This window comes from Manis javanica, chromosome 15 (assembly GCF_040802235.1).
Source record: "Manis javanica isolate MJ-LG chromosome 15, MJ_LKY, whole genome shotgun sequence".
NCBI lineage: Eukaryota > Metazoa > Chordata > Mammalia > Pholidota > Manidae > Manis > Manis javanica.
The window spans coordinates 69524002-69550422 of NC_133170.1; the positions used below are offsets into that span (position 1 = coordinate 69524002).

The 26421-nt window shown below is 41.7% G+C and overlaps 1 protein-coding gene and 1 long non-coding RNA gene across 3 annotated transcripts in view; one reads left to right on the forward strand and one right to left on the reverse strand.

The window, feature by feature from the left end:
- ACAD10 (acyl-CoA dehydrogenase family member 10) overlaps positions 1-26421 on the forward strand; it is a 39970-nt gene that overhangs the window by 2228 nt on the left and 11321 nt on the right. Inside the window, exons 2-13 of one of the 2 annotated variants that reach the window (XM_037014548.2) lie at positions 998-1133; positions 1764-1945; positions 4412-4560; positions 5808-6002; positions 8915-9073; positions 9808-9967; positions 11166-11307; positions 13813-13881; positions 15236-15417; positions 19277-19427; positions 20295-20440; positions 21899-22072. In XM_037014548.2, the coding sequence (XP_036870443.2) occupies positions 1129-1133; positions 1764-1945; positions 4412-4560; positions 5808-6002; positions 8915-9073; positions 9808-9967; positions 11166-11307; positions 13813-13881; positions 15236-15417; positions 19277-19427; positions 20295-20440; positions 21899-22072 (1714 nt within the window). In that variant the 5' untranslated portion in view covers positions 998-1128. The remainder of the gene's footprint in view (positions 1-997; positions 1134-1763; positions 1946-4411; positions 4561-5807; positions 6003-8914; positions 9074-9807; positions 9968-11165; positions 11308-13812; positions 13882-15235; positions 15418-19276; positions 19428-20294; positions 20441-21898; positions 22073-26421) is intronic. The other variant, XM_037014549.2, reaches the window with a different exon arrangement.
- LOC140846345 (uncharacterized) lies at positions 6013-21892 on the reverse strand. Its single transcript, XR_012125346.1, has 3 exons — positions 21542-21892; positions 12127-12183; positions 6013-7877 (listed from the first exon to the last, which is right to left on the reverse strand). It is a non-coding gene; the product is annotated as an uncharacterized lncRNA (long non-coding RNA).

Genomic DNA, 26421 nt, shown 5'->3' on the forward strand with positions numbered 1-26421 from the left:
AGGTCACTCTTCAGGCCCTGGAAACACTTTTCCTCTCTGTTAAGCCCTCACACAAAATGTGTTGATGCTTTTAGGAACCTGTAAATAAATTTCTTCTTCCATTATAAACTTTGGCCTTGGCATAAGAATCTAAGTAAAACTGAAAATGCAAATCAACCCCTAAGTTTTTCATTTCAAAATTCACTCCCAATTCACCAAATTTCCAATTACAGGAGAAACATATTTTTATCACCTTGAAGATTTACTGCTGAATCCTTCCTTTAGATTCTTACATAATTTATTGAATCATTATGGTGGCACTGAAGTGACTCCCATGAACTTGTAGGCTCTTACCTGTTTTGCTCTATCCTGATTTTTAGTGAGCTATTTAACCATAGAAATCACAAAAGCTTAAGGATTTTCATGAGGAAATGACTGCAAATAGAATTTGCTTTAATTATTTTGGTTTCTTTCCCCCTATAGAAAAGTTGAACAGATAATACAGGGATCTCTCATATACCTTCACCTAGATTTACTAATAACATTCCGCATATTTGGCTTATCTCTATATGTACGTATTTCCATACATATACATATGTGTGTATGTATTTCCATGTATTTATATATATATATAATGTGTATGTCATGGATATGGGTTTTTTTTCCCTGAACCTTTTGAAAGTAAATTTAGAAAAGAGGCAGTAAGGCTATTGTAGTGGTCTGTAGGAGAGATAATGGTGTGGCGGCAGCATTCTAAGTGCTAGAAGTGGGTGAGTGCAGGGATCCTTATAGTACAGGTGAGTATACAGGACAGACTCCTCATCTGTCTTCTCTGGTAGCCAGAAGAGTTTTCATGAAGGAAGTGACAGGTAAACTACAGTCTAAAGGACAGTTTGGAATTAGCGCAGTATGGGGTGGAAGGGAGCACCCCAGGGCAAGGAAACAGCATATGCAGAGGTCTGGTAGCAAGAGAACACCATGTGTTTGAGGAAGCTGCACATAAGATTTTCATGTCCAGATCATCCTGGTTAGTGTGGAAAAGGGAGAGTTGTGCCAAAGCAGGGACGCAGGTCTTAAGAGTGCCTTTTCAACAAAGAAGACAAGTGGTGATTCTACAGCATCTTACTACACTGATGGACAGTGACTGTAATGGGGTATGTGGGGGGTACTTGGTGATGGGGGGAGTCTAGTAACCATAATGTTGCTCATGTAATTGTACATATATGATACCAAATAAAAAGAAAGAGTGCCTTTTCAAGGCAGATTAAGGAACAGAGTTTGTCATGAGGGAATGAGGAACATTGAAGTTTCTAAATAAGGTTAGAATGTAATCAGCTGCAGTTTTGAAAGATGACTGGTTGAAGAGTGAAGGAGGAATGAGAAGGGGGTTTGAGAAGAGGCCATGGGACCAGGTAGTGTGTTGCAATGATCCCTGGGCAAGATAATGGCTGCCAGAGTGGAGAGGTAGATGGAGATTTTCAGGAGGAAGAATTAACAGCACAGAGTAGCTGGAGCTGAGGTGGCTGAGTAGAAGACTGAGGGAAGGAAGGGGTGAATCCCAGTGTCTAGCTTGGGCAGCTAGCTGAAAGGTGGAGCCCTTTACTGAGCTAAGGAACCTAGAAAAAGGAGTAGTCAGGGAAGGTGAAGATAGTTCAGTTCCAATTGTAGTTTGAAGTGTTTGTGGGAGATCAGCAGAGATGTCCGTTGACACCCTTGAGCTCTAGGATGGAGGTCCAGATTGGAGGCAGCGAAGGCAAAGTGCCCTGTGCCACTTTCTCATGCAGCCTTGGTCTGAACATGTGCATAAGGAGGCTTTTCCAGGCCACCCATCTCCAGTGGGCTTGGAGGGCAGCCTGCAGGCACCAGGGAGCCTGGCGATGGACGCATTCTGGAGGTGGCACCTACAGAGCGGTAATCTTTGACATGGGTGGAGTTCTCATTCCCTCTCCAGGGAGAGTGGCTGCAGGTGAGCTCTTTATTCTGTTTTACTTCGGGAGACAGGGGTGGGGGAATGTAGGATGGTAAGGGGAGACAGGAACATTTGGGGAGCATTATATACCTGTGGGTAAAATTCAAGCTCTTGAGTCAAATTCCAAGCACCACTTGGTGGTTGAGTACCTTGGGCAAATTATTTAACTTCTTTGGGTCCCAGTTTCCTCATTATTAAATTAGGGCCAATAATAATACCTATCTTTTTGGAATTTGTGAAGGGTTCAGTGATAGATAATCCACGGAAAGCATTGCTTAGCACAGTGAGTTCCCAGCTCATATAAATTCTCAATAATGATGAGCTGCCAATGTTACTGTTATTGGTAGAATCTAACAGCCTTTCCCTGAGGACACACTTGTGAAATCTCAAATGCTGAAATCCTCCTCTTTTCTTCCACCTTCCCTTCTCACCAACCGCCCTCTAAACCTGTGGACCTACAAGATAAAACCTCTAGTCTCATCTTTTTCTTATCAGCATCTCCTGGTTTCACTTTTTTCCCTATCCAGTTCAACTGACTTAAGGTGATTAGTTTTGACTTCAAGTGTTAGAAAACTTAACAGAACAGTGGCTGAATCAAGATAGAAGGTTTTTGCACATGAAGGCCCAGGTGTGTGGTCTGGGGCTGTACTTGCTCTGAGAACAGGCTCTGTCAGGGACTCTGGCTCTTCCTGTTGTGTTGCTCTTCGTTTCCGGTTTCTTCTCATGGTCTGTTCTGGGCTTTACCTCCTGCTATCACATTCTTATTCCTGCCAGCTGGAAGGTGAAAGGGTCAAACAGCTGTCCCTAACCTTTTGACCTATATCTGGTTGGGCAGTTCTGCATGCTAAATCTACTCAAGCGCAGGTTTTTTGTGCTCCTGGTTAAAAAACTCCTGTTGACCCTAAAAACAGTTATTTTACCAACAAAAATGGGTTTATTCTAGACTAGCAGAAAATTACAATTCAGGACAAGCAAGCTATGGCAAAAACACAGGCTAGTCCAATAAACAAAGGAGAGGTCCATTAATTTATGGAGGAGGAGGAGGAAGTTGAGAGGAGTTGTTTTGAACAAAAGCCTGTTGGAAAAAAGCAACAGTTCAGGGTGAGTATGGTTTCTCATCGGCTGAGTTGCAGCAATGAGCAGTCCATTTCTCGTAGGAGATGCTATGTCTATCTTTTCCTGTTGCCTGTGATTGGTGATTCTGAGGGTTCTTCACTGTTGGGAGTCTGAATCCAGGAGTCCGTAGGGCATGAGAGCTCTCCCTATTGGCCTCACAACTTCACTTGAGTGAGTTTCTCTTTAATTTTCACAATACCCAGCAGTGCAAACTGACTAGGTGAGCTGGGTTTTTTTTAGCTCCAGCTGCAGCTGGGTCCTCAGCCTCTCTGCTCTTCTACTCATGTTCCTTTCACATTTGCTGCAGGGCTGTTCCAAACTCCCCCTGGCGTCCTCATACCCCCGACCCAAACCTCCATACTTGGCAGACCCCTGAAATCTCTTCTACAGGGAAGATGATCACTTTCTCAGCTTTCTCCAGAATACCTAGAGGACCTATTCACTTCTCCTCACTCCTTTTGTCTCTACCCAAGTTTAGATTCCTATTTTCTCCACTTTACTTTCCTTGCTCTGCTCTCTGCCAGCCTCCACACAGTCCCCAGAATTATCTTTCTAAAACACAGATCTTATCCTGTCAAATTCTTGAGTGGCTACACTTTGTCCCATAGATTAAATCCGGAAGCTCTCACCTGGTGTTCAGGGCCTCTTGCCATCAGCCCTCGGTGTCACCTCACGGTGTGCCCACCATGTGCCCACATTTCAGCTACTGTGGACTACTTGATGTTCTCTAAACTTGCCATACACATTTACACTTCTGTGCTTTGCAAGTTCTGTTCCCTCTACTGGCAGCTGCCCTTCCCTGTCTCTGCGGTTCAAATCCTACTCATACTTTTAATGACTAGTTAAATGGTATATTATTCAGCACAGTGCCTGGACTCTTCAGAGCACTCAGCAAATATGTCTATGTTGTTATTATCAATTTCAAGATTGATCTCCTGTCAGGACTTCTCTGACCTCTTCCCTGGGCAGAATGTCCCTGGCCAGTGTGTTCCCAGGTTGGCTTAACCTTAGTGTTTGCTTATCAAATGACCCTTAATATGCATCATTTTAAGTGAATAAAATGAGTTTCAGTCAAGAAAAAAACAATGAGTGTTCATAGTCATGTCAAGCAGGTGGTAAAGACCTGATGCTTGGGGACAGTGTTCCCTCATCACACAGATTAGCATTGCTGCTTCTTGGAGGTCCAAGGCTGAGATTTTGCATTTCCTGAATTTCTCCAAATTCCCAGTAGAACCCACCTGGCAGCCCAGTGATGCCACAGGAACTTGTATGGTAATTCTTCTGAGCTCCCCAAGCCCCAGCCATTTGCTAATGTACTTCATTCATTGCATATTTTACTTCCTATAGAATGGGAGGCACAAAATCATATCCCTTCTGGAACTATTTTGAAGGCCCTTGTCTCAGGTGGTGAAAATGGAATCTGGATGAAATTCATGAGAGGAGAGATAACAACAGAGGATTTCTTACAAGAATTTGGGAAACTTTGCTCTGAAATTGTGAGTTATAAACATACTTAAATTTCCATCTTACTTTTTTTTTTTTTACCTAGAGTAGTGGATGCAATACTCACCCATTAAGTTGGTTAAATTGCATATGAGGAAGTGAAGACTTAAAACCTAATGATAAGTTTTTAAGCTATTTCTTCCTTCCCCAGGTACTCACTTTTAGTTACATACATGAATAAATAAAAATATCCTTTACTAAATCCCTGTCAGCAATTGTCCATCTGAAACAAGAGCTGTCTGCAGAATGGCTTTGATCAGAAAGCTTATTCACAATGAAAGTACTTACTGACACTCAACTGTACACCTAAGGTGGTTAAAATAGTAAAGTTTATGTTGTGTGTATTATACCACAATTTAAAGTATATATGTATCTTGAAAACATTATGCTAAGTGAAATAAGCCATTCAAAAAAGACCACATATTATATAATTTCATTTGTATGAAATTTCCAGTATAAAAACAAAGATTAGTGATTTTCTAGGACTGGGAGTGTTGGAGGGTGAAGCGGGCTGGGGGTGGGGTGGGGCTCTGTGTGATGGGGGTGGGGAGTGCCTGCTAATGGGTGGGGGTTCTTTTTCAGGTGATGAAAATGCTCTGAAATTGTGATGGTCACACAGCTCTATGAACATACTAAAAACCATCGACTTGTACAGTTTAAATGGGAGAATTGTATGGTGTGCAAATTGTACTTCAATAAAGCTGTTTTATAAAGTGTGTGTGTGTGGTGTGTATGAAATAGCAGACTTGCTTTTATAGATTTTGAAAGGATGAATAAGAGTTTTCAAAGCCTGCACAGATTGAATTTAAAAACAAAAAAATTGATCAGAAACTGAAGTTCAAAATGGTGATGCTGAGGCAATACATTAGATGTCTTCTGGATCATTAAAATTTAAATTAATACACTTTTAGAATTTAATGTGTCCTCTATGGTATTCTGATGCTTTTTTAAAATTGACAATGCATGAGTGAAATAACTAATAATTTAATTGGAATACTGATATAAATAGCTCCATTCTCTAACTATTGTAACTTATATTCTAAGTTCTCTCTTTTACCATCTTATGTGCAAAGTTCTGCACAAGGGTTGAGGGAGAGGCTTCCTGGGGCAGTGAGCCAAAGGCCAGGGCTCTTACCACCAGGTAGCAGTAGGAAGCTGGACTATGCATTTCTTTGTGTTAGCGATAAAGCTCTTCTTCCTCTTAACGACTGCTGATTCTCCTCTCCCTCCCCATTCTTAGTCAAAGATCTCCGTGCCTGTGGACTCCTTTTTCTCTCTGCTGACCAATGAGCAAGTGGCGAAGCAGTTCCCAGTGATGACTGAGGCCATAATTCAAATTCGGGCGAAAGGCCTTCAGACTGCAGTCTTGACCAATAATTTTTATCTTCCCAGTGGGAAAAGCTTTTTGCCCCTGGACCGGAAACAGTTTGATGTGGTAAGCTTGAAGTGATCCAAAACAAAACAGTCTGCCCCTGCCTGGGGTACAACATTAAATACTGCTTTCCGCAAGTCTTGGGTGAATGGGTTTTTCATTCAGACTAACTTGACTAAGTTAGGGTTAGACATAACAGGTTGAAAAGAGGACTTGTAAAATATCACTGAGCTTGTAGCATGGTTGAACATTTACAGGATTTGATAACTGGTCGAAACCTCAGTTTTAGAGACTCCTTTACGTTCTAGATTTGAACAATAGTTGTCACATAACACACAACTCTCACATCTTAAGAGGCTCTTTGACCTTTTTTCTTCAAACACCATGTTGCCCTCTATTTCTGTGGCGTTAATCCTTAGACCAGTGCTGTCCAAAATAATTTTACTTCAGAAATAGAAATGTCCAATATGATTGCTACTAGTCACATATGGCAATTAAGCACTTGAAATGTGTCTAGTATCACTGTGGAACTGAATTTTAGTTCATTTTAATTAATTTAAGTGTAAATAATCAGGTGGCTAGTGGCTACTCTACTGGAAAATACAGACATAGCATTTCTATCATTGTAGAAGGTTTGATTGGATAGTGCTATCTTAGAACACAGTCTAGTAGAGTTGACAGGCAGAAATTCAGTATAAATGTTTCAGAAATGAACCTTCCAACCTAATGCTGTTGTCACCTTCTACCTCCTTCCTCCTTGTAGAAGGCCTGTCAAAGCCAGTGTTCTCTCCTCTGTACACCTTGTCTGGCTCCACACCTGCTGACCCCTGGTTTCCTCAACACAGCCTCTTTCAGGCTCCCTCTGCACTGAGTGCTGAGGAACCTCAGCCAGATTCAAAATCCTGTCTCTGCAGCCTGCTAGCCAGGTGACCATGGCAGTAGCTTTCCTTCCCTGGACCTCAGTTCCTCTCCTACAATTCAGGGATTGCCACTTCTTTGTTGTAAGGTAGCTATGCAGATCCCACAGAGTAATGCTTGCAAAGGGCTTTGCTTAGTGCCTGGCACATGGCTAAGTATTAAATACACTGATTATTTTCAGATTCCTTCCATCCAGTGCAGCTATTGGAATATCTTCATCTGTATGAATTAAGTTGGCCAGGCTCACATGAGGCCCTTTAAAGAAGCTACAATTTAAAAGACCTGTGAGCTTCTTTAAAGCAGTGGACTTGTTTATTCAGACTTTACAGGCTCTCTGGCCTGTGTTTTCCAGCAGCTTTTCTGATGGGCTTCATAGTTTAGGTTTTCAGGAGACCTAGAATTTTGAAAATCTATTTCCTCAAGAGTAAGGGCTTAGGTTTTTGTTCTCTAAAACTATAAGGCAAAAAAAGTAAAGATGAGGTAAAGATAGTTTAACCACTCCTGTGTTCTCTGTCAACATTAAAGGTTGTTCTTGAACTTTTCAACCCACCTTTTAAGAATTTTTGCTGAGGTGTATGTGGCTTTTAAAATAATTTCATCTAATATTCTTCTAATTTAAACATTTTTTATATTTTTTAATTGAAATAAAACATAACAAAATTTGTCAATAATTTTTCCGTGTGCATTCAGTAATGGTAAATATATTCACCCCAATATGAAACAAATCTCTAAAACTTTTTCATCTCGCAAAATAGAACAGAGAGGACCAGGAATCTTATCACACTTAAATCTTAAGAATTTTTTTCACTTCCTATTAGTGGAGGTGTCTGCTTGTTAAAACTCTGCTCCCTTACCCTGGGTTAGCTCCTGTCTCTCATCTCTTGTCTTGGCCAGCATAGCTGGGCTTTTCCCTGCAGCCTGGTACATTGATCGGTGACCAAAACTCCCAGCTTTCTGCTGCCTACTATTGACATTTTCTTTACAAGGAGTGTCTTTGTCTTCTTGTAGCTTCTTCAGGTCCTGAGGAGATAGGGAAGAGTAAGTAGAAAGGGCCAATTAATTCAGGATATTTATTTACCTGAAAGAGCAGTTCTTATCCATCTTTGAAGAATGTGGCACTGGGGGTGGGGGGTCTTCAGGTTTGTCCTTGCACTTGGAGAGCAGGGGTCATTCCAGGAGTGAGTCAGGGGTTTAGTTCTATTTTTAGGGCAGATGAAAGGGTATTGGTGATAGGCCTCTATAGCCGTGTAGGCCCACTTTATAGGAGATTAAATCCTAGGGACAGTGTGAGAGGACTTGCAGGGGGTTGCTGGATCCAAGACAGCCTGACACTGAGACAGCTTTTTCAGGGTTCTCCTGAACCCTCAGCAGCTCCCCTGGTCCCAGATCAAATACCACAAGTGAAGCAAGGCTGTCAAGATACAGGACGCTCTTTGCATAAAAGGAACAGTGTCTGCCGTTAATGGTCTCTGGTGGCAGTCCTTCCCCAAGGATTTATCTTTTGGAGTATGGCTGTTTGTTTTTTAACTTCTGAAATACAGACATTAAGGTCATGTTTCTTTTGCAGCAGGAAACAGTGCCTGCTTTCTAAAAAAAAAAAAAATAGAGAAATAGTGTCCCTAATGCTGAAATGTACAACTTTTCTACTGCTCTATGTAACCACCACAATATCTATTAGCAAATTGCTTCATCACCTTGAAACTCATTTAAGTTCCATTTAAGTTTCACAACAACCACTAAGCTAGGGAAGATGGCCATTAATACTCTCATTTTAGTGATGTTGAAACTGAGGCCCATTGTGTCTTCAAGGTCTGCACAAGGTCACTGTGTCTCAACAAGAACTTTGGTTTTCTGAACTTCCCCCAGTTCATAATCCAGTATTTTCAAATCACTCGATGTTGCTTGTTGTAAAAAAGCAACATCGCTTTATATCATAACACTCTTAAGTTACTTGTCATAACAAATCTCAACTGTCCTCATCCTGCTGCTACCCCAGTGCATTTGTGGGAACACTACCTCTTAGGGACATTCATCTCTCATTCCTCTCCTTCCCTCAGGTCGTGGAATCCTGCCTGGAAGGTGTGTGTAAGCCAGACCCCAGGATATACAAGCTGTGCTTGGAGCGGCTCAGCCTGCAGCCTTCTGAGTCCATCCTTCTTGACGATCTTGGATCCAATCTAAAAGCAGCTGCCAACCTCGGTATTCATACTATTAAGGTACAGCTCACCCGGTTTTTTACCCCTGCTGTGCCCCAGGTGCTAGTGTAAGCATTTCTATGCAATCCTCTTACATCCATAATTGCAGCTATTTTAGTTCAGTGATTCCCCCCCACCCATGCTGCTGCAGTCTTCTGATTTTTTTATTAATTAGGAAATCTATGTGACTAGCCACTTGTATTTTCAATGGGAAGTAAGACAGACACCTATGAAGAAGCCGTTTGAGGAAAGAGTTACACAAGGAGGTGAATGGCATGCTTAAGACATTTGGGGTGGCAGCCAGGCTGTCCTAATGACACTGCTGTGAGTGGAGAGCCAGCAGCTGCCAGCCACCTGGACCACCCCAGGTCATGGCTGTGAAGCATGAGAAGCTATGTGAGAGGGAGCTCGGTCCAGCTTTCTATGTTTGGGTTTTCATTATGAAGCTGATGGGCTCGTGGGGACAGAGTGGATGCTGAATACAGCATTCTGAACTCCTGGCATGGGGGAGTATCATGGACTCTTTACTCGCACTCTTCCCAGCAGATCAGTAAGTGTAATGTGGTTAGGAACTAAATGGGAGGAAACTCATTCTGTGGCTTCCTCATTAGCTGAATATCCTGGCTCCAGAGCCCTTGCTTGGAGTACTGACTTCTTGAATATTTCCTTCCAAAAAAATAATCTCTTAGAGAACAGGGAGGAGAAGAGGTCAGTGGTAACTGGTGGTCCACAGTCAATATTCTCTTTGAAACCAGGTTAATGACCCAGAGACTGCAGTAAAGGAGTTAGAATCTCTTTTGGGTTTTACGTTGAGAAAGGCTATTCCAAACACTCGACCTGTGAGAAAGACAATGGAAATTCCAAAAGATTCCTTGAAGAATTACCTCAAAGGCTTATTGAGGCCCCAAACCACAGGTATTTAAATTTTTGTATTTTGAGAACTCTTTCCAAGGCAAGGCTTTCCGTCTAGTTCTCACTTCCAAACCCTGGTGGAATATGCGGAGATAAAGAGGCAACATGGTGAGGAAAACAGCCATTGGGCCCAGTGAGTCTGCTGCTTTTTCTTGCTTGGGAAAAAGCACGAACCTCCTTTTTTATGGGTCCCCAAGTGTGCTTGTCCCTCTTGCACCTGCGACAGTGGTGTGGCAGCACACTGCTGTCTAGGATGAGACTGCAGTAGGGGCCCTGTGGCACCTGAATGCTTTTAATGTTTTTGAGATGACAGCCTGTTTTGTCAAGGTGACCTAAAAGTTGCCTGAATTTAAAATCCGACAAGTCTCCATCTCTCCCATTCTTTGCATTCCACCCTCAGAAAAACCAGGGCCTCTTGTGCTTTTGAGAAATCTCCACCTGGTGGTAAAGTTTTGCCTCACCGATTTGATCCTTGAGAAAGACTTGTGTGGAGCTGTGTTATGATGTTTTCCAGTGACTGGATTATTCTTAGTGCCTCTGTGAAGCTGAGGGGGCCAGCTAGCTCAGGCAGACCCCCATTTCCTGCTCTTGAGACCACATGTAAGGAATCTGTGTCCAGAGTTCAGTCTTGTTATGAAGCTCAGGGTTAATTAGGATGTTTCTGCACGGGAGCCACGAGTTCAGCCTGCTGCTGGGGGAGCTGGCGCGTCCCGACAGCAGCCTCGGCCCCACCGCGGGCCTCTGCAGAGCTCCTTTCAGCTGTCAGGCCAGCAGGCGTGGTTTGGCCGAGTGTGGGCTGCGGGACACACAAAGGCACTTTGCATCCTCAGGCCTAAAGCTTCCATTTAGCAAGATGAGTTGCCATGGCTGTGCTTGTGGTTGATAAACAAGAGCTGAAGAGCTGAAAGGCTTTTCTTCACGGGCAGGAGTTGGCAAGAAGGACAAAATTGGACACCCATACAAAGTGGACATCACTGAGGTGTAAATCGGATGGCCTTTGCCACACTGTAGTGGTGTGAGATTCTGAGCTCGAGCTGGGGCATATGCCTGGGAGTCAGTCACTTCCGTACCCAGGGAGGAGGTGCTTTTCATACTGTGCATCTGCAGTCAGGATGTTCTGTGTCCCACACACAGTGCTCATTAGCAGGAAACAACGTCTGCCCAGGTCTGGTTTTAGTTCTCTTTGTTTTCAAACTTGTAGGCCCATTGGAACTCCTTCAGTTTGATCACGGGCAGTCAAATCCAACTTACTACATCAGGCTGGCTGACCACCAGCTGGTTCTGAGGAAGAAACCGCCCGGGAAACTCCTTCCATCCGCCCACGCAGTAGAGAGGGAGTTCAGGTAAATTCTCAGAGCTGATGGCACACTGCCCCCATCCGGCCTCTGCAGCACAGCTCCTGAGCTGACAAATCAGCGCTCCATCAGATGGCCTTGAGATATTTAAAACTACAAGTATGAATCTCCAAATTTATTTCAAATAAGAACCTGTAACCTAATTTCCTTCAGAACTTTCTCTTTCTATACGTAAACCTGTAAGAGACTGGACTTTTTTGGAACCTCTAGGTGAAAAAAGGCATTATTGAAATACTCTTTAGTCTTGACCTTTAGTCTTAAAATCAGTACAGTGGTGGGGCTATAGCCAAAACAGGTGTGGCCATGAGTTGATAGTTGTTGAACAGGGTGATAGGTACATGGGCATTCATTCTACGAATCTCTCTACTTATATGTGTTTGAAATTTTCCATGATAAAATGTTTAAAAAATATGTGTACTACACACATGGTGTGGAGGATCACGGGGAAAACTGTAGCACAGAGAAGGCAAATGGTGAATCTGTGGCATCTTACTGCACTGATGGACAGTGACTGCATTGGGGTATGGGTGGGGACTTGATAAAATGGGTAAATGTAGTAACCACATTGTTTTTTCATGTGAAACCTTCATAAGAGTGTATATCAATAATACCTTAATAAAAAAAATTTTTAATAAAAAAATAAACAAGTAAACAAACAAACAAATATATGTATACTACAACCCATCCCAAATAAAATAGTTTGTTTTGCAAATAGGAAAATTAAACATAGTAGGTTGAAAAAAACTAGCCTCAAATTCTTGGCGAGTGAGCACCAAAGCTCTGAATGGGCTCTAGAGTGGCGCTTACCTCTCTTGGAAGACATTCTCTTCATCTCCTTATGTCTTCCTTCCTGCCTTCTATGCTCTGCAGAAAGAAAGGTGCAGACAGTGGTTAGGAAAATGTGACTTCAGCTTCTGGACCCTTCTTGTTCTCACTATTTACTGTTTCTCCTCTGGACTCTTTGGTTCCTAGAGTCTGGCTTCTCCCAAGTACTACAGGGACTGATGACTGATAATTATGAAGCCTTAGGAGTTCATCAGAGGAGAAAACCTATAGCTATTTCTGAGCATTTGTGTATGTACCCACTTAATAGCAGGTGTCCATTATAGAAGAGAGACCCTAAAAAGAAAAAACACCATTCTGTTTTTATGCATTCTACTTACGGATTCTTTCTAATCACTCCCAAAGATGCTGAATAATTTTAGAGTGCTAGAATGACATTCCAAAAACCCAGAAATGCAGAGAATTTCCATTTTAGTAAAGGAATAAAACATGTATTTGAAGATGAAACATAATATGGTATCTGCTTATAACATGCCAAATGTAAATTTGAACAGCTGTTTTGGAAACGAGTATGACATAATTTATTAAAAACATCAGAGTAGTCATACTTTTAGAGCTAATAATTCCAATTATGGGATCTTTCTTTAAAAACTAATTCTACATAGGAAAAACAGTTTTATGCATTAATTTGCTTACAACAATGTTGTTAATAATGAAAAAATTAGAAATGTTATAAAGGTATATTAATCAGGAAATGATTAATCAGCCTGGCATGTTTACTTGTTGCAATAACATAATGGGTAGTTATTAATTAATACTCTAATAGCTAACATTTATTGAGTGTTTAATATGTGCCAGGCACTATAATAGATGCTTTTAGTGTATTGTTAACTCAAACCAGTCTCATAACTCTGTGATATGTTACTATTATGATCCCCACTTCATAGATGAGGAAAGTGAGGCTTAAAGAGCTTAAGCAGCACACCCAGCAACAGAAACCTACATGAGAGATGGGAATTTAGCTTCACACTGGGGCAGTGGGATTCCACAGCCCAGCCTTAGTGATTATACTGTAATGGCAGCCAATAAAATATGCCTGTAATAACATACAAATGTGCATGATAAAATTTTAACATACAAACCATACATAGTACTATCTTAACTATTTTTTTAAAAACACTTATGCATTAAAACAAAAATATTGGAAAGGAACACAACCTAAATGTTTCCCATCGTCATGTGTGCTGGCATGTTAGTTGCAAATGATAGAGACCCACCTAGCCTGACTTAAGTATTGAAAAGGAGGAGAGGTGACAAAATTTATTTGCTTCATAATTTAAAATCTTTTAGGTATGGCTGAATGAAGAGGCTCAAATAATGTCACCTGCACAGTTCATTCTCTCGCTTGGTCACTCACTTGCTCTCCATCTCTCTCTGAATTTTCTATCCAGTATGACAATTTCTATCTTTCAATCGATATGTTTAGTCTAGTTAGTTTAATGTAATTATTGGTATGTTTGATTAGGTATATAGTTTTGCTACTTGTTTTTCCCACGTTTTTTGTTTTTCTTGCCTACTTTTGGGTCCATCGAATATTTTTTAGAATTCATCTTAATTTCTTCATGTACTAATTTTAAATCAGAAAAATTATTTCAAGAAAATCTCATCCATTCAGCCAGCAGTATCACTCATTTTTCTTTGTTCTGGCAGGGTAATGAAAGCCCTTGCAAATGCTGGAGTACCTGTCCCCACAGTTCTTGGCCTTTGTGAAGACTCAGGGTAATGTTCAAATTTATTTTTTCTATTGCATATTCAAGCTACAGAAGAGAAAAGCCCATGTGGTAACTGAAATTCCAGTTTGGTGAAGACAAATGCAATTTGGGTCAGGGAGGAAAGAGACTAGCAGCCTCCTGGGAAGTTCACAGGTCTTGAAGTTATCCTAAGAGAGAAATAACCTCCTTTTGTGAGAACAGGTAGAAAACATCTTTTTTTAACATTTAAAAGATATGCATCCATGTAGTTCCATGTTGCTTGTTTTTGTTAATTTTTTGTGGGGGGTCTTTCTAAACTGTACTTAAATTGCTTTGTAAAAAATGCTTTTTAAGTCTGCCTCTTTTCCCAACTTTCCAATTATGAAAATTTTGAAACATACAGAAAAACTGAAAGAAAAAAACAGCATAAAGGGCTCTTCATCCAGATTAAAACATTGTTAACATGTTTATATATGTGTATATGTGTATTGCACACAAAATAATTTTAATAGGAATAATTATATAATTATATATATTTAAAAATTAATAAGTATATTCTATATATAAAAATTATTTTTGGCTGAACCTTTTCAAGTTGTTATTTCTCCTAAGAATAAAAACATTTTCTTTCATAACCACAATAGCATTATTCCGATGAAGATAACTAACAGTAATTTAATAATACATTAAATATCTAGCCCATGTTCAAGTCAGGGCAACAGTTATAATGGTAGAATTTTCAAAACAGCTTATTAAAGTAGTCAATCCATTTCTAGTAATAACTAAAAAATGGATTAATGACATGGTGTGTCATTTTAAAAGTACAGTTGTGGTAAATGTGCCATTCAAACTACTGGATGATAAAAATAACACCAGTAATAAGAAGGGATATTTACTGATCCCTCACTGGAACCAGACACATGTGGCAGGCACTCCATATAATATTAGCTTCCCATATAATATTTACAACTACCCCTTGAAGTTTTACAAAGCCCAGAGAGGTTTAATAAGTCTCTCATGGTCACACTGCTAGGAAGAGGCACAGTTGGTATTTAAACCTGGTTCCATATGACTCCAGGGCCCTCCTCTCACCATGCTGTTTTCCTGTATTATCACACTGAAACCCATTCAGATGGCTTCTACCAGTGAACAGAAGAGGAGAGAGGCATTCTGGCAAAGAAGTGTAGGCAGGCTGTGTGCGGTTTGGGGAGGGGGTGCTTCTAACCCCTTGGGCTTATGTGCACAGGGAAAGGAAATGTCCAGGACTCTGGGTCTGAACTCCTTCCCCAGCACTCAGAGCATATACAGGACAGTAGAGCAGTGCCATGACCAACTGCCTGCCACATTAGGCCACTGAAACACCCTGTCTATGTCCCTCTCAGGGTCATCGGCACCCCCTTCTATGTGATGGAGTACTGTCCAGGCGTCATCTACAAAGACCCCTCTCTGCCAGGCTTGGAGCCCAGCCAGAGGCGGGCCATATACACTGCCATGAACAGAGTCCTCTGCAAAATTCACAGTGTGGACCTCAAGGCTGTGGGCCTGGAAGACTACGGGAAACACGGTGAGCACAAGGCTACTCGTGTTCCATGCTGATCGTGTCCTTGCTGCTGCCTCTGCCTGCAGGATTTGCATGGTGTCAGGACGTTAACACACCAAGTGTTTGCTAAATGTTAAGTGGGCTTAATAGTTTTCTCCTTGGAAATCCAGTTTCATTTTAATGGAGGTGTCACTTACATACACATTTTGTCCTTGGATAAATACCTTCATGGACTTAAGAATCTTCTCCTCAAATTTATCTTGCTAGACCATTTCATGTTTTATTTTTTCCAATCCTAACTAAGGGTATTTAAAATACTTCTGTTTTTCTCCTTTCCCCCTAAATATTCTTTCAACAGGGATAGATTTTTCAAATGCCATTATGCCAAGGTGTTTAGTTTGTATAGTTTCTGCTTTTGTTTTTTTAATGTCTGAGAATTCCAGTTGCTCCTCATCCTTGTCAGCATTTGGTATTGTCAGGTCTTTTCTCTTCTTTCTTTTTTTTTTGAAGCGTGGCAGTCTGTGAATTTTGGCACACAGTTTTATAACCACCATCACAATTGTCTCTGTGCTTTTACATGCAGAAACATTAGCATGAGCCAAAGAATTTCACATTGTCTCCCTTGCAGAGTTCAAGATTATTTGATTCTTGACCAGTAAGGATTCCTGGCTATAATCAAAGAGAATCTCTCAGCTAAACTCTATTTTCTTCTTTGTTGAGCCAAAATGTGCCTGTTTTATGTAGGACCATACCAAAGACTATAATATGTGTCCAGTGTACATAAACTTCCTAACATTTCTGCCAAGTTACCCAAAGTTCCACCACTCAATAGGCACTGTGACATGAGTCCCCAGAACTAATCAGTTTGAGACACTTTGCTCTAATATAACAGGTTTGCTGACTTCCCAGCCCAAAGTGAGGGGATTTTTCACCCCTTCCAAGTACAGCCAGATACATATCCACCCTCACAACACCACCACGTTCTAACATGTTGCATAGAGATACCAACTCAGTGGGGAATCTCCCCATCTTGGCAGCCTCATTGGGAAATACTTACACTGAAAATCAATTTGTTTATATGAAATTCAAGTTTAACTGGGCATCCTGTATTTTATCTGGTAGCCCTAGTTACCAGTGAAAGGGCCAATAGGCAAAGACAAGGGATGTTGCCTGTACTGATTCTTTCTTTGTCTTAAGATGGAAAGAGCCCAGCACTAGAAGTCAGATGCTAATCTGATGGTGATCTTGGGCTAGTCACATTATTTTGTTGTAGTTTTCTCAGAAGTAGAGGTATGGTTAAAAAAAGCCCTGCCCTTCCTCCCTCACAGGGCTGATGTGACAAGCAAGTGAGGCGGCAGGTGTCTCAGCATTTTGAGTGAAAATAAAGTCTCAGGCAGATGAAGTAATAGGCAGTGTGACATCCATCCTACCCTGGCGAACAACTAATGGAGGGTTCCCCATGTGCCAAGTGGGTCCTCTTTTTACTTTTAAAGTGGACTGTGTGATGCTCTTTCCACTGAACTATTAGCATGAAGAAACAAAGCAGAAATCTAATGTGATTTCACATGAGCCAGGCCAGCCTCCTGGGCCACTGCCTATGTGTTGAGCCTTACAGCATAAAGCAGCTTCATCATATTGCAGGCTCACTAATCCAGCGTTAGAGGCATCAGATCTTCCCTTTCAAGAAACCTGGAATTCTCAGATTATCTTATGAGCCCATGGTATTGGTGACATATAGATAGATACTACCATTTGTGTAAAAGGGATGTATTTCAGTAAACTTTAATATTTGAATAAATTTAAATGTTTGCTTGCAAAAGTGATGATTATCTCCAGAAGAATTCCTAAGAAACTGGTCATGTGGGCTGCCTTTGGGGGAAGAGGGTTGCATGACTGGGTAAGGGATGGGAGAAAGACTTTACAGCACTCCCTTTCACCACTTGAGTTTCAAGCCATATGGATGTATTACCTATTTAAGAGATCACATTTAAATAAAAAAAAAGAGCACTTAAACGTAATTTCTAACCCAAAGGGATTTTTGATAAAGATCCTTTTGGTACAGTCTAATTATCACCAAGAACCTTTCCGTCAAGGGCCTGCAGGGAGCACACAGTCCTTTTTTCTCATCCCAGAGGGACAGGCTACTTTGGGAAGGATGGTTCAGGGCCTTGGTGGGCCTGCTAGAGACCAGTGGCAGTAGAGCTGGCACTGCAGGGACAGATGCACCTGCGTGCCCTGAGAAGAGGATGTGTGCAGCGCTGGCTTGGTGTGTAGGGGTAGGAGACCCACATCCCTGTAGGAGACTTTCCCTAGGGGCTCCTTTCAACACACAGGCTCAGCTCTGTGGCTTTTGTATTTGACTTCTTATGATGATTTTCAAACTTAGCCGTGAAATAGTACAACAAATAACTATATGTGCTGCTACTAATTTTAACAATGGTTAACTCTTGCCATATTTGCTTATCTCTTTCTGTATATATATGATGAACAAAGTTGTAGAGACCCTGACACTACAGTCTTCATACTTCAGTATGCAGTTCCTAAAAATAAGAATATTCCCCAATACCACTATCACATTCTAGAAAATGTACCATTTTCCCATAATATCTAAAACCCAGATTTCCTCACTATACCTCTTATATCTTTTATAAGTGAGGCTTTTCTTTTCCAAAATCAGGATCCAATCAAGGAATCTAAAATAGTGCCCCCCCTACCTGTTTTTTTTTAATGAAATTTTTAAGAGTTCAAGTCACTTGTGTTAGAGATTTGTGTCAACTATTGGTTTGTGTCCTTATGGTTTCATTTACTGCTCTCTTCTGTTTCCTGTGATTCTGTAAACTGGGAGCTAGTTCCAAAGGCTTGATTTGTTTTGGGCTAAATTCCTGTGGATTTTTATCTCCATCTCATAGCCCAGCTGGATCCTCTGCAGGCATCCAGGTTCTCCAAGCCTGCAGTGGACTCCACAGAAGGAGCTTGCCTTCCTATCTTCAAGCCCTTCAGCTTCTGGGGACCAATTTTCTCTTAAATGAGGGGTGAGGGCTTTGCTTAGAGCCAGAGACCTGACATGTTGTTGATAAATTATTATTAATAGTGACAATTAGTAATCATCAGTTGACAATTGATAATAGCGACAGTAATAATGGCCACCATTCATTGAGCAGCCTTCTGTGCCAGCTCGGAATCTGGCATGCTATATGAAGATTTCGTTTAGCCTTCATGACGTTCTGTGGAATTTAGGTGTCAATGACTCATACAGGAGAAGCAAGGGAAGTTTGGAGCAGTTCAGTCACTTCAAGACCTTGACAGTGAGCCAAGTTGACTCCAGGTCTCCTTCCAGTGTCCAGTCCCAGGTGTGACTTCCAAGTTCCTCAACTGTGGTATTTCTTGGTTTTCTTAGCAAACAACTGACTGTTAATAACAAGTACTCATATATACTTACTACATGGCAGGAACAGTTCCAGGGGCTTCACATATTTTATCCTCCCAACAACTCGGTAAAGACCATGTGGAAAAACTAAGGCACAGAGAGGTTAGGTAGCCTGCCTGAGGTCACAAAGCTAGAGACTGACAGAGCTGGCATCAGAGTCCCAGCATTCTGGTCCGAGTCCATGTTCTTAGCCAACCACTGTTTAGCCAAAAGGGATTTTAAAGGCTGTTAGGAAGCTTAGGATCTCTGAGAGGGCCAGGGATCAGGCTTGGAGGTCATGTGGCTAGGAACTATGCCCAGATCACACTGATGGAGCCAACATAAGACAGCTGGTGACTTCCACCTTGGGCAACAGGTAAACAGAGCTTTACAGAGAGTTTTACTGCATTGATTAACTTTTTAAACCTTTGGAGTCTGTTGGCATGACACACCATCTTCTAATCCTCTTTCCCTCAGGGGACTATATTCCACGCCAAGTGCAAACCTGGATTAAACAATACCGAGCCTCAGAAACCAGCACCATCCCAGTGATGGAGAGCCTCATTGAATGGCTGCCACTCCATCTTCCCAGGCAACAGAAGACCACGGTGGTGCATGGGGACTTCAGGTAGCCATGGCCATGATGGGGGGCGGTGAATGTCTATGTGTGAAAGATGATGGCAAGGGCATTTGAAGGGGAAATTAAGCAGCTGGTTTTAGCCCAATTTATAGTTGAGAATGATTCCCATTACAGAGGCTCTCCCTGTCCATGGCCCTTTAATGCAGGGTTCAGCCTTGGCACCACTGACATTTTGGGCCAGGTCATCCTTTATGATGGGGCTGGCTTGTGCAGCAGTGGGTGTCAGCCGCCCCAGGGCTGCAGGCACAGGACTGTGCTCCAGGTATTACCACCAGATAGCAAACTCCAAAACTGCATGGCTGTGAAAAACAACAGCAGTTATTCTGCTCACAGATCTGCAGTCTGGGGACAGGAGAGCTCGTTTCAACTGGGATGGATTTCAAGCTGGGGGCTGGAATTGCCTGAAGGCTTGCTCCCACGCTAGGCTTGGGGAACCTGTCTGTCCCTTGGTGGTTTCCCACATGGTCTCTCCAGTGTGGCACCTTCTGGGTAGCTGGATTCATTCCGGATGGCTCAGGGCTCCAGAGGTGTGTCCACGAGAGAGGACTGGGTGGGAGCCCAGCACCTTTTCTGGCCTAGCTGGATTCAGCCTCCCTCAGCCGTCTGCTGAGAGGGAGCTGGGGGAGTGGATAACCAGGTCCCTTCCCATCTCCTGCTGGTGTCCCTGTCAGCTGAGCCCAAGGGAGCCAGAGGGCATGGGAGCCAGGGGACACAGCCCATGCAGCTCAGGCTTCGGGGCACAGAGGGGCTGGGTTGGGGTGCATCTGGAGGGCAAGTGGCAGATGCCCAGCATGGAGTACACCCTAGTGCTTAGTTGCCTAGACTGTCTTTCCATTTTTCCTGTGGCTTCTTCAGGCTGGACAACCTGCTCTTTCATCCAGAAAAGGCTGAGGTGCTTGCTGTCCTTGACTGGGAACTTTCTACCTTAGGCGACCCTCTTGCGGATGTGGCCTTCAGCTGCCTGGCTCACTACCTGCCATCCAGTTTTCCCGTAATAAAAGGTAGGAACTGCTGCCTGGGGAGGGTGATCCAGCTGGCTCCATTCTCAAAGCATTTGGGACAAAAAAAAGCAGTTGTGACTGGGCTGGCACGTGAAATTGAGGTCCTGGTGGTTTCGGTGGAAACCTCAGTTGGAATGTATTCCTGTCAGAACAGGGAGGAGGAGTGGGTGTAGAATGTATTTTAAGTGAGAAGGAGCTGTGTATAGTGCCTTTTAGGTTTTCACACAACTAATTCCTATTTAAGTCTTTAAATAAAAAAATACAAGTTTATTTAAAAATTTTAGAGTTACCCAGACTCCAAGAAGGGACTGTTGGTTACCAAAGGGGAGGGATGTGGGAGGGCAGGTGGGGAGGGAGGGAGAAGGGTTTGAGGGGTATTATGTTTAGTACACATGGTGTGGAGAATCACAGGGAGAACAGTGTAGCAGAGAAGGCACATAGTGAATCTGTGGCATCTTGCTGCACTGATGGACAGTGACTGCACTGGGGTATGGGTGGGGACTTGGTAATATGGGTAAATGTAGTAACCACATTGTTTTTTCATGTGAAACCTTCCTAAGAATGTATATCAATCATACGTTAATAAAAAAAAAGAAAAAAATTTTAGATTAATATAATAAAAAATAAAATCAGTAATCCTGGAGAGAACCACTGGCAACATTTGCATCTTGTCATCTCTTCATTCTTATCTTTTTTCCTATTAAACATAAATTCGTTTAAATGAAAATATGAGTATATGATTTTATGAATTGCCTTTTTTCATTTAAATTACATACTTTGGACATGTTTTCATGCCATTAAATATTTCTTCTACAGAATCATTTTTAATGACAGCATAGGATTTTATTGTATACAGTTACCTTAAACCAGACACTTGATTTGTTTCCTATTTGATATTTAATTTGTTTCCAATTTTTTAATATTACTACCCCACTGCCTCTATAAAACATGCAGTGAACATCTGTGTAGTAATGTCTTTGCCTATAGATAAGGTATACTCCTAGGATAAATTCCTAGGCATGGAATATATTACATGCTTCTAAACCATGAAGATGTTACAAATGAAGCAAATCAGTCAGATTTTTTCTTTCTTGTACTTACCTTTTCCGTATTTGGCAGGCTTTTTTCTTTCAATACCATTTTTTGTCAAATGGCTGAGAGGAAGTAGTATGCGTCCACCCTGAACTGTGGTCCAGATGGAACTGGAGGCCCCTTATTTCTTCCTCTCCTGCCAATTTAGTCTGGATCTTTTAGAAGCCAGTTTGTGAATAATAGCTTTGTGCCTGGATCCCAGCCATCTGAGGAAGGAAGAGCTGTTGAAATAATCAGCTAACCCTTTGAACTAGCTGTGAAGCCAGTTTTCAAGAAAGGAAGTAAGGTTCATAATTTAAATACTTGTGGCCCCAGGGGAGTATGGGGTCAGTGACTGCCCAGGGATGGCTCTGTCTGTCACCTCAGGTTTGAGAGACTGTGATTTTGCTCAGCTGGGAATCCCAACTGCAGAGGAGTATTTCAGGATGTACTGTCAGCACATGGGAATTCCTCCCATTGAGAATTGGAACTTCTACATGGCTTTCTCCTTTTTCCGCCTGGCCGCGATCCTACAGGGAGTCTACAAGCGCTCGCTCACAGGTAACGGGGTAGCCCGCGAGAACCAGCCTGAGGGGCGGGGTCACAGCCAACCAGCCTCTCCCCCTGGAAATTCTCCTGCAGCCAAGGGCTTTGGAGGGACTGCTTTAGCCAGAATTCTATAATATTTAGTTAGTTCAACCATTTGTCATTAAGAATATATCATATATGTATTCCTTAAAATATTTAAACTTGTTTTTTTATTAAAATAAACTTTTAAAGTAAAAACATACATGATAAGAATCGAATCATATAGAGAAATTAAAATATATTTTCTTTTCTTAGCAGCACTCCTTAAAATAAATACTACCATTAAGAGTTTCTTGGGTCCCCAGTTTTTTCTGTACATCTGTCTTCTTTCTCTCTACAAAATTTATAAAAATGTGATCATCCTAATGTGTTTTCAGTACCTTGATTTTTAAATTTTTTATGCTTAAGTATTCCTATGAAATATTTGTGTGCATATATAGAATATGATATATATATATGTATATATGATATGATTATCATATATACATATTTGACAACTATGTAAGGCAAATTCCTTGCTTTTTTTCACTTCACAGTGTTTCAGTAGAGACCTTTCTGAGGTGTAGGGCAGGGACATGGGACAAGCATCATGATTACATTTTCCTGCCTATAATGAAAAATGCCAAGATAAAAATAGTATTGTAAGAACAGGAGGGACTCCCATCTTAAGGCTAAGATTCCAGTTTGGAGATTGGGGAGTGAGGAGGTAGGATTCCTAACACATTTTATGGTAATTAGTCAATAACTGACCCTATGTTAAAGCAGGACAAGCAGTCCTAAATGGTGTGTTCCCAGTGCTTGAGGGTAACCACTATCTTGGAGAAGAACAGGATCACTAAATTCCTTGTGTTAAGTTTACCTTAGAGAGTATCTAGAGGACTGACTATGGATAATGACATAATGTTTCTCACTGGAAATAGATATTATGAGACCACATGTCAATACTATGCCCCACTCCCCCACTGCCCTTTGTCCCATTCTTGAAATCCTTAAAAGACACGAATCCTAAGCCTTTAAGTGTGCCTCCTTTCTGAGATTGCCCACATTCCCCTTTCTTCGAGTGTGTACTTTGCCTTAAATAAAGCCTTCTCACTGCTCAACTTGCTGTGTTTAGTCTCTGTGCTCTTCCAGTGGTAAGCGTCTCTGTTACTTCATTATTCATTCAATTTTCTAGACATAAGCACAAGTCTCTGTATCTCTGTTCTACTTCAGACAGGTAGGGAAGGGCTACTGAGAACTCTGATTTAGGCTTGTAAGTTTCCATCGCCTCAGTGACCCAGACAGGACTGCAGCTGTATGATCATGCTCTATAGTAGCCCGCCTGAAAATCTCCTTTCTTTGCCCTTGGGAAGTTCTCAGAATATCATCTCACTCCATCCAGTGCTCTGTGGCTCCCTCAAGTCCTGGGGTGGTAGTGGCTTAGTTCCCAGGCTGTGCAGATTCGGGCGAACACTGGACTCCAGGGGACCCTGGCAAGGGATCTTCCCTGTGCCGGGCAGGGGTTCAGTGGACTTGCCTCTCCTCCCTCTGTCCATCCTTGCTCTCTGCTGCCTGTGTGGCTGCTGCCATTCACTAATACTCTCACTTGAATGAATTCCTTCCTCACCTACCCTCATCTGACCCGTTCGTGAATTCTTTCTCCGTCAGAGTCAAGAACCCTCCCCTGCCCAGGTTGAGGTTTTACCTGGTGTGCAGGGAGAGACCTCCCCAGACACGACACAGCTGCCTGACAACATTTCCATGAGAGCATGTACAGACCTATTTCATTCTTTTTGATTTCCAGAGTGCATTCCATTATCTGGATATACTGTAATTTATTTAACTAGTTCCCCTATTGGTGTATATTTAGATTATTTGCAGATTTTTGCAGTCACAAATAGTAGGTGGTGAAAATCCTTTTCCACACATGTATGGATATATTCTGAGTTAGAATTGCTCAGTTAAAAGTAGGTGCATTTAATCTTACTACGCTGATGGACAGTGATTTTAATGGGGTTTGTGGGGGGGACTTGGTGAGGGGGGCAGTCTAGTAAGCATAATGTTCCTCATGTAATTGTAGATTAATGGTACCAAAAAAAAAAAAAGTAGGTGCATTTAAAATATTTGTTGATACTGTCAAATTGTCCAGCAAGAGGACTGCTGAAGAAGGGTTACTTTGTTTTCTTTGATGGTGCTTTTACCTACATGGGAAACAATTTCATTAAACTAGCTTGTTATCTTGTAAATGTGAACTTTTGAGAAGAAAAAAAGTACTGTTGCTTAGAAATGATGGTTGGTTGAGTTGAGTGTGTACATACATGTATCACCTGTAAAGTGTTTAGATATATATGTGGGGATGGTACAGTGTTATTAGTTTTTATTCTAAATTTTGTAGGTTGGCAAATGAAATAATCTATATCCCAAATTATTTAAGAAGATAGAAAGGCAGATTAAAGTTTACATCCTACGTGGATAGGAAGGCAAGTAGAAAGAAAGCAAATAGAATCATCTCCAGAAAGACCTAGAAATAGTGACTAACCCAGTAGTGTTAAGTACCTCTAGTTACCTAGATTATAATCTCTAAATTCCATTCCCACCAAAAGGAACCTGGACTCCTTCGAGAAGTGGCTGATTTCAGGTCTAGGGCAGGAGGTTTACAAGATGACCCCTGGACCATGTTGTACCAGAAAGCAGGAAATTGTCGAAAACTACTAGGCTCATCCTGAAGAACTCAGAAGCCCCCTTGATAATGACAAGCATTTTTGAGCACCAGTAAGGATGAGGGCTGAAATAGGTGGGAATACAAGTACGTTTAAATCCAGGAGTAAAGACTGATATTAAACAGAGAAGAAGTCTCATTAGTGACTTTAGAGGATGCTAGGGAAGCAACTTGTTGTTCTGAAAATTGGTAAGGGGGGAAAAAGTCAATCATTTACCCTGCCTTTCCTATATAAACTATGTATGTATCAGGCTAACCAAATAATTGATGAGAGGAACTTCTAGAGAAGCATCCTGGACAGAATGATAGAATTAGTGTATCACTGATTTGGCATCTTGAACGCATTAATGGGTCTGGAAAATAAGCATCAATGGTGCTGACACCACCAAGAGAGCCAGATATTATGTACCTCCTGATGCTTCTCCCAAAAGTTGAACCTGGATCTGACCAAGCCTCCAGTGCTAACTACCAATGTACAGGAAACAGGTCCAGAAGAACATGTTAAACAGCGCCATGAAGGCATGGCCACTCACAAAATCCAGATTATGAGACACTTTGCAGAGCAAACAATTCAGTTTCCTCAACAGGTATCAAGGGGGAAAAAAAGATGAAAAGGGAATCTGTAGATTGAAAGGTTCTGAAAGACACATCAGCCAATTACAGGGTTTGGACTTTGTTTAGATTCCCATTTGAAAAAACCAAATTATAAAGATTTTTTAAATAAGTCAATGAAATTTGAATTCTGACTGGATAGTTGATGATATTGAGACATAGTTAACATTTTTTAAGTGTGATAAGGATATTATGTATTTTTTAAGTCTTTGTTTTTAGACATAAATGAAGTATTTAGATGGGAAATTATCTGATGTTTGGGATTGCCTTCAGAAAAATCCCGGGCAGTGGGGTGGGAGTGGCACAGAATGAAACAAGATTGGCCATGCTTCCATGATTTTTCAAGCTGAGTGATAGTCAACCTGCAGGTTCATTATACTCATCTCTCTACTTTTGTATAACTGTGAAATTTCCCAAAATGAGAAATCAGAACAAAAAACTAGTAGAAAGAAGCCCTGCAGTGTGTTTGCTAGTACTCCGGGGACCTCTTGGATTCAGGGTCATCAATACCCTAAGCTTGTTGGCAGCATGTCACCCTCAGCCTGACTGCATATTCTTCTGAGAAAGGCAGATGCAGTAGGAGAATTGATCCGTCATTCATCCCTAGTGAAGTCTTTACTCTGCCAGGTGGTACTGATAATACAGGCATGAGCAATACTGTCCAGAGGAAAATCAGCATCCAGAGGACTTCTAGTTTAACCCTCCCTGGTCAGATAATAGGGATTTCAATAGGCAGGAATTCCTGGAAACGGTATTTTCCTTTCCTCTGGACAGCATTAGCCCTAAACCACCACTTCCGGATTCTGTTATGGCTTTGCAGTGAAAGCTAGCCAAAAACACTTCATAAGCAGAACAGCTGCTAGATCCATCAGGTGATGAATAGGCCTGATTTCCTGTAGACATTTTCTGGGTTGCTTCTGAGTTCTTGCTGGGTTCTGCTCCAGTGCCTGAGGATAGCTGCATAGATGTTGAATTATCCATTCTGCAATCGCTATACCTGTAAACCCCACTG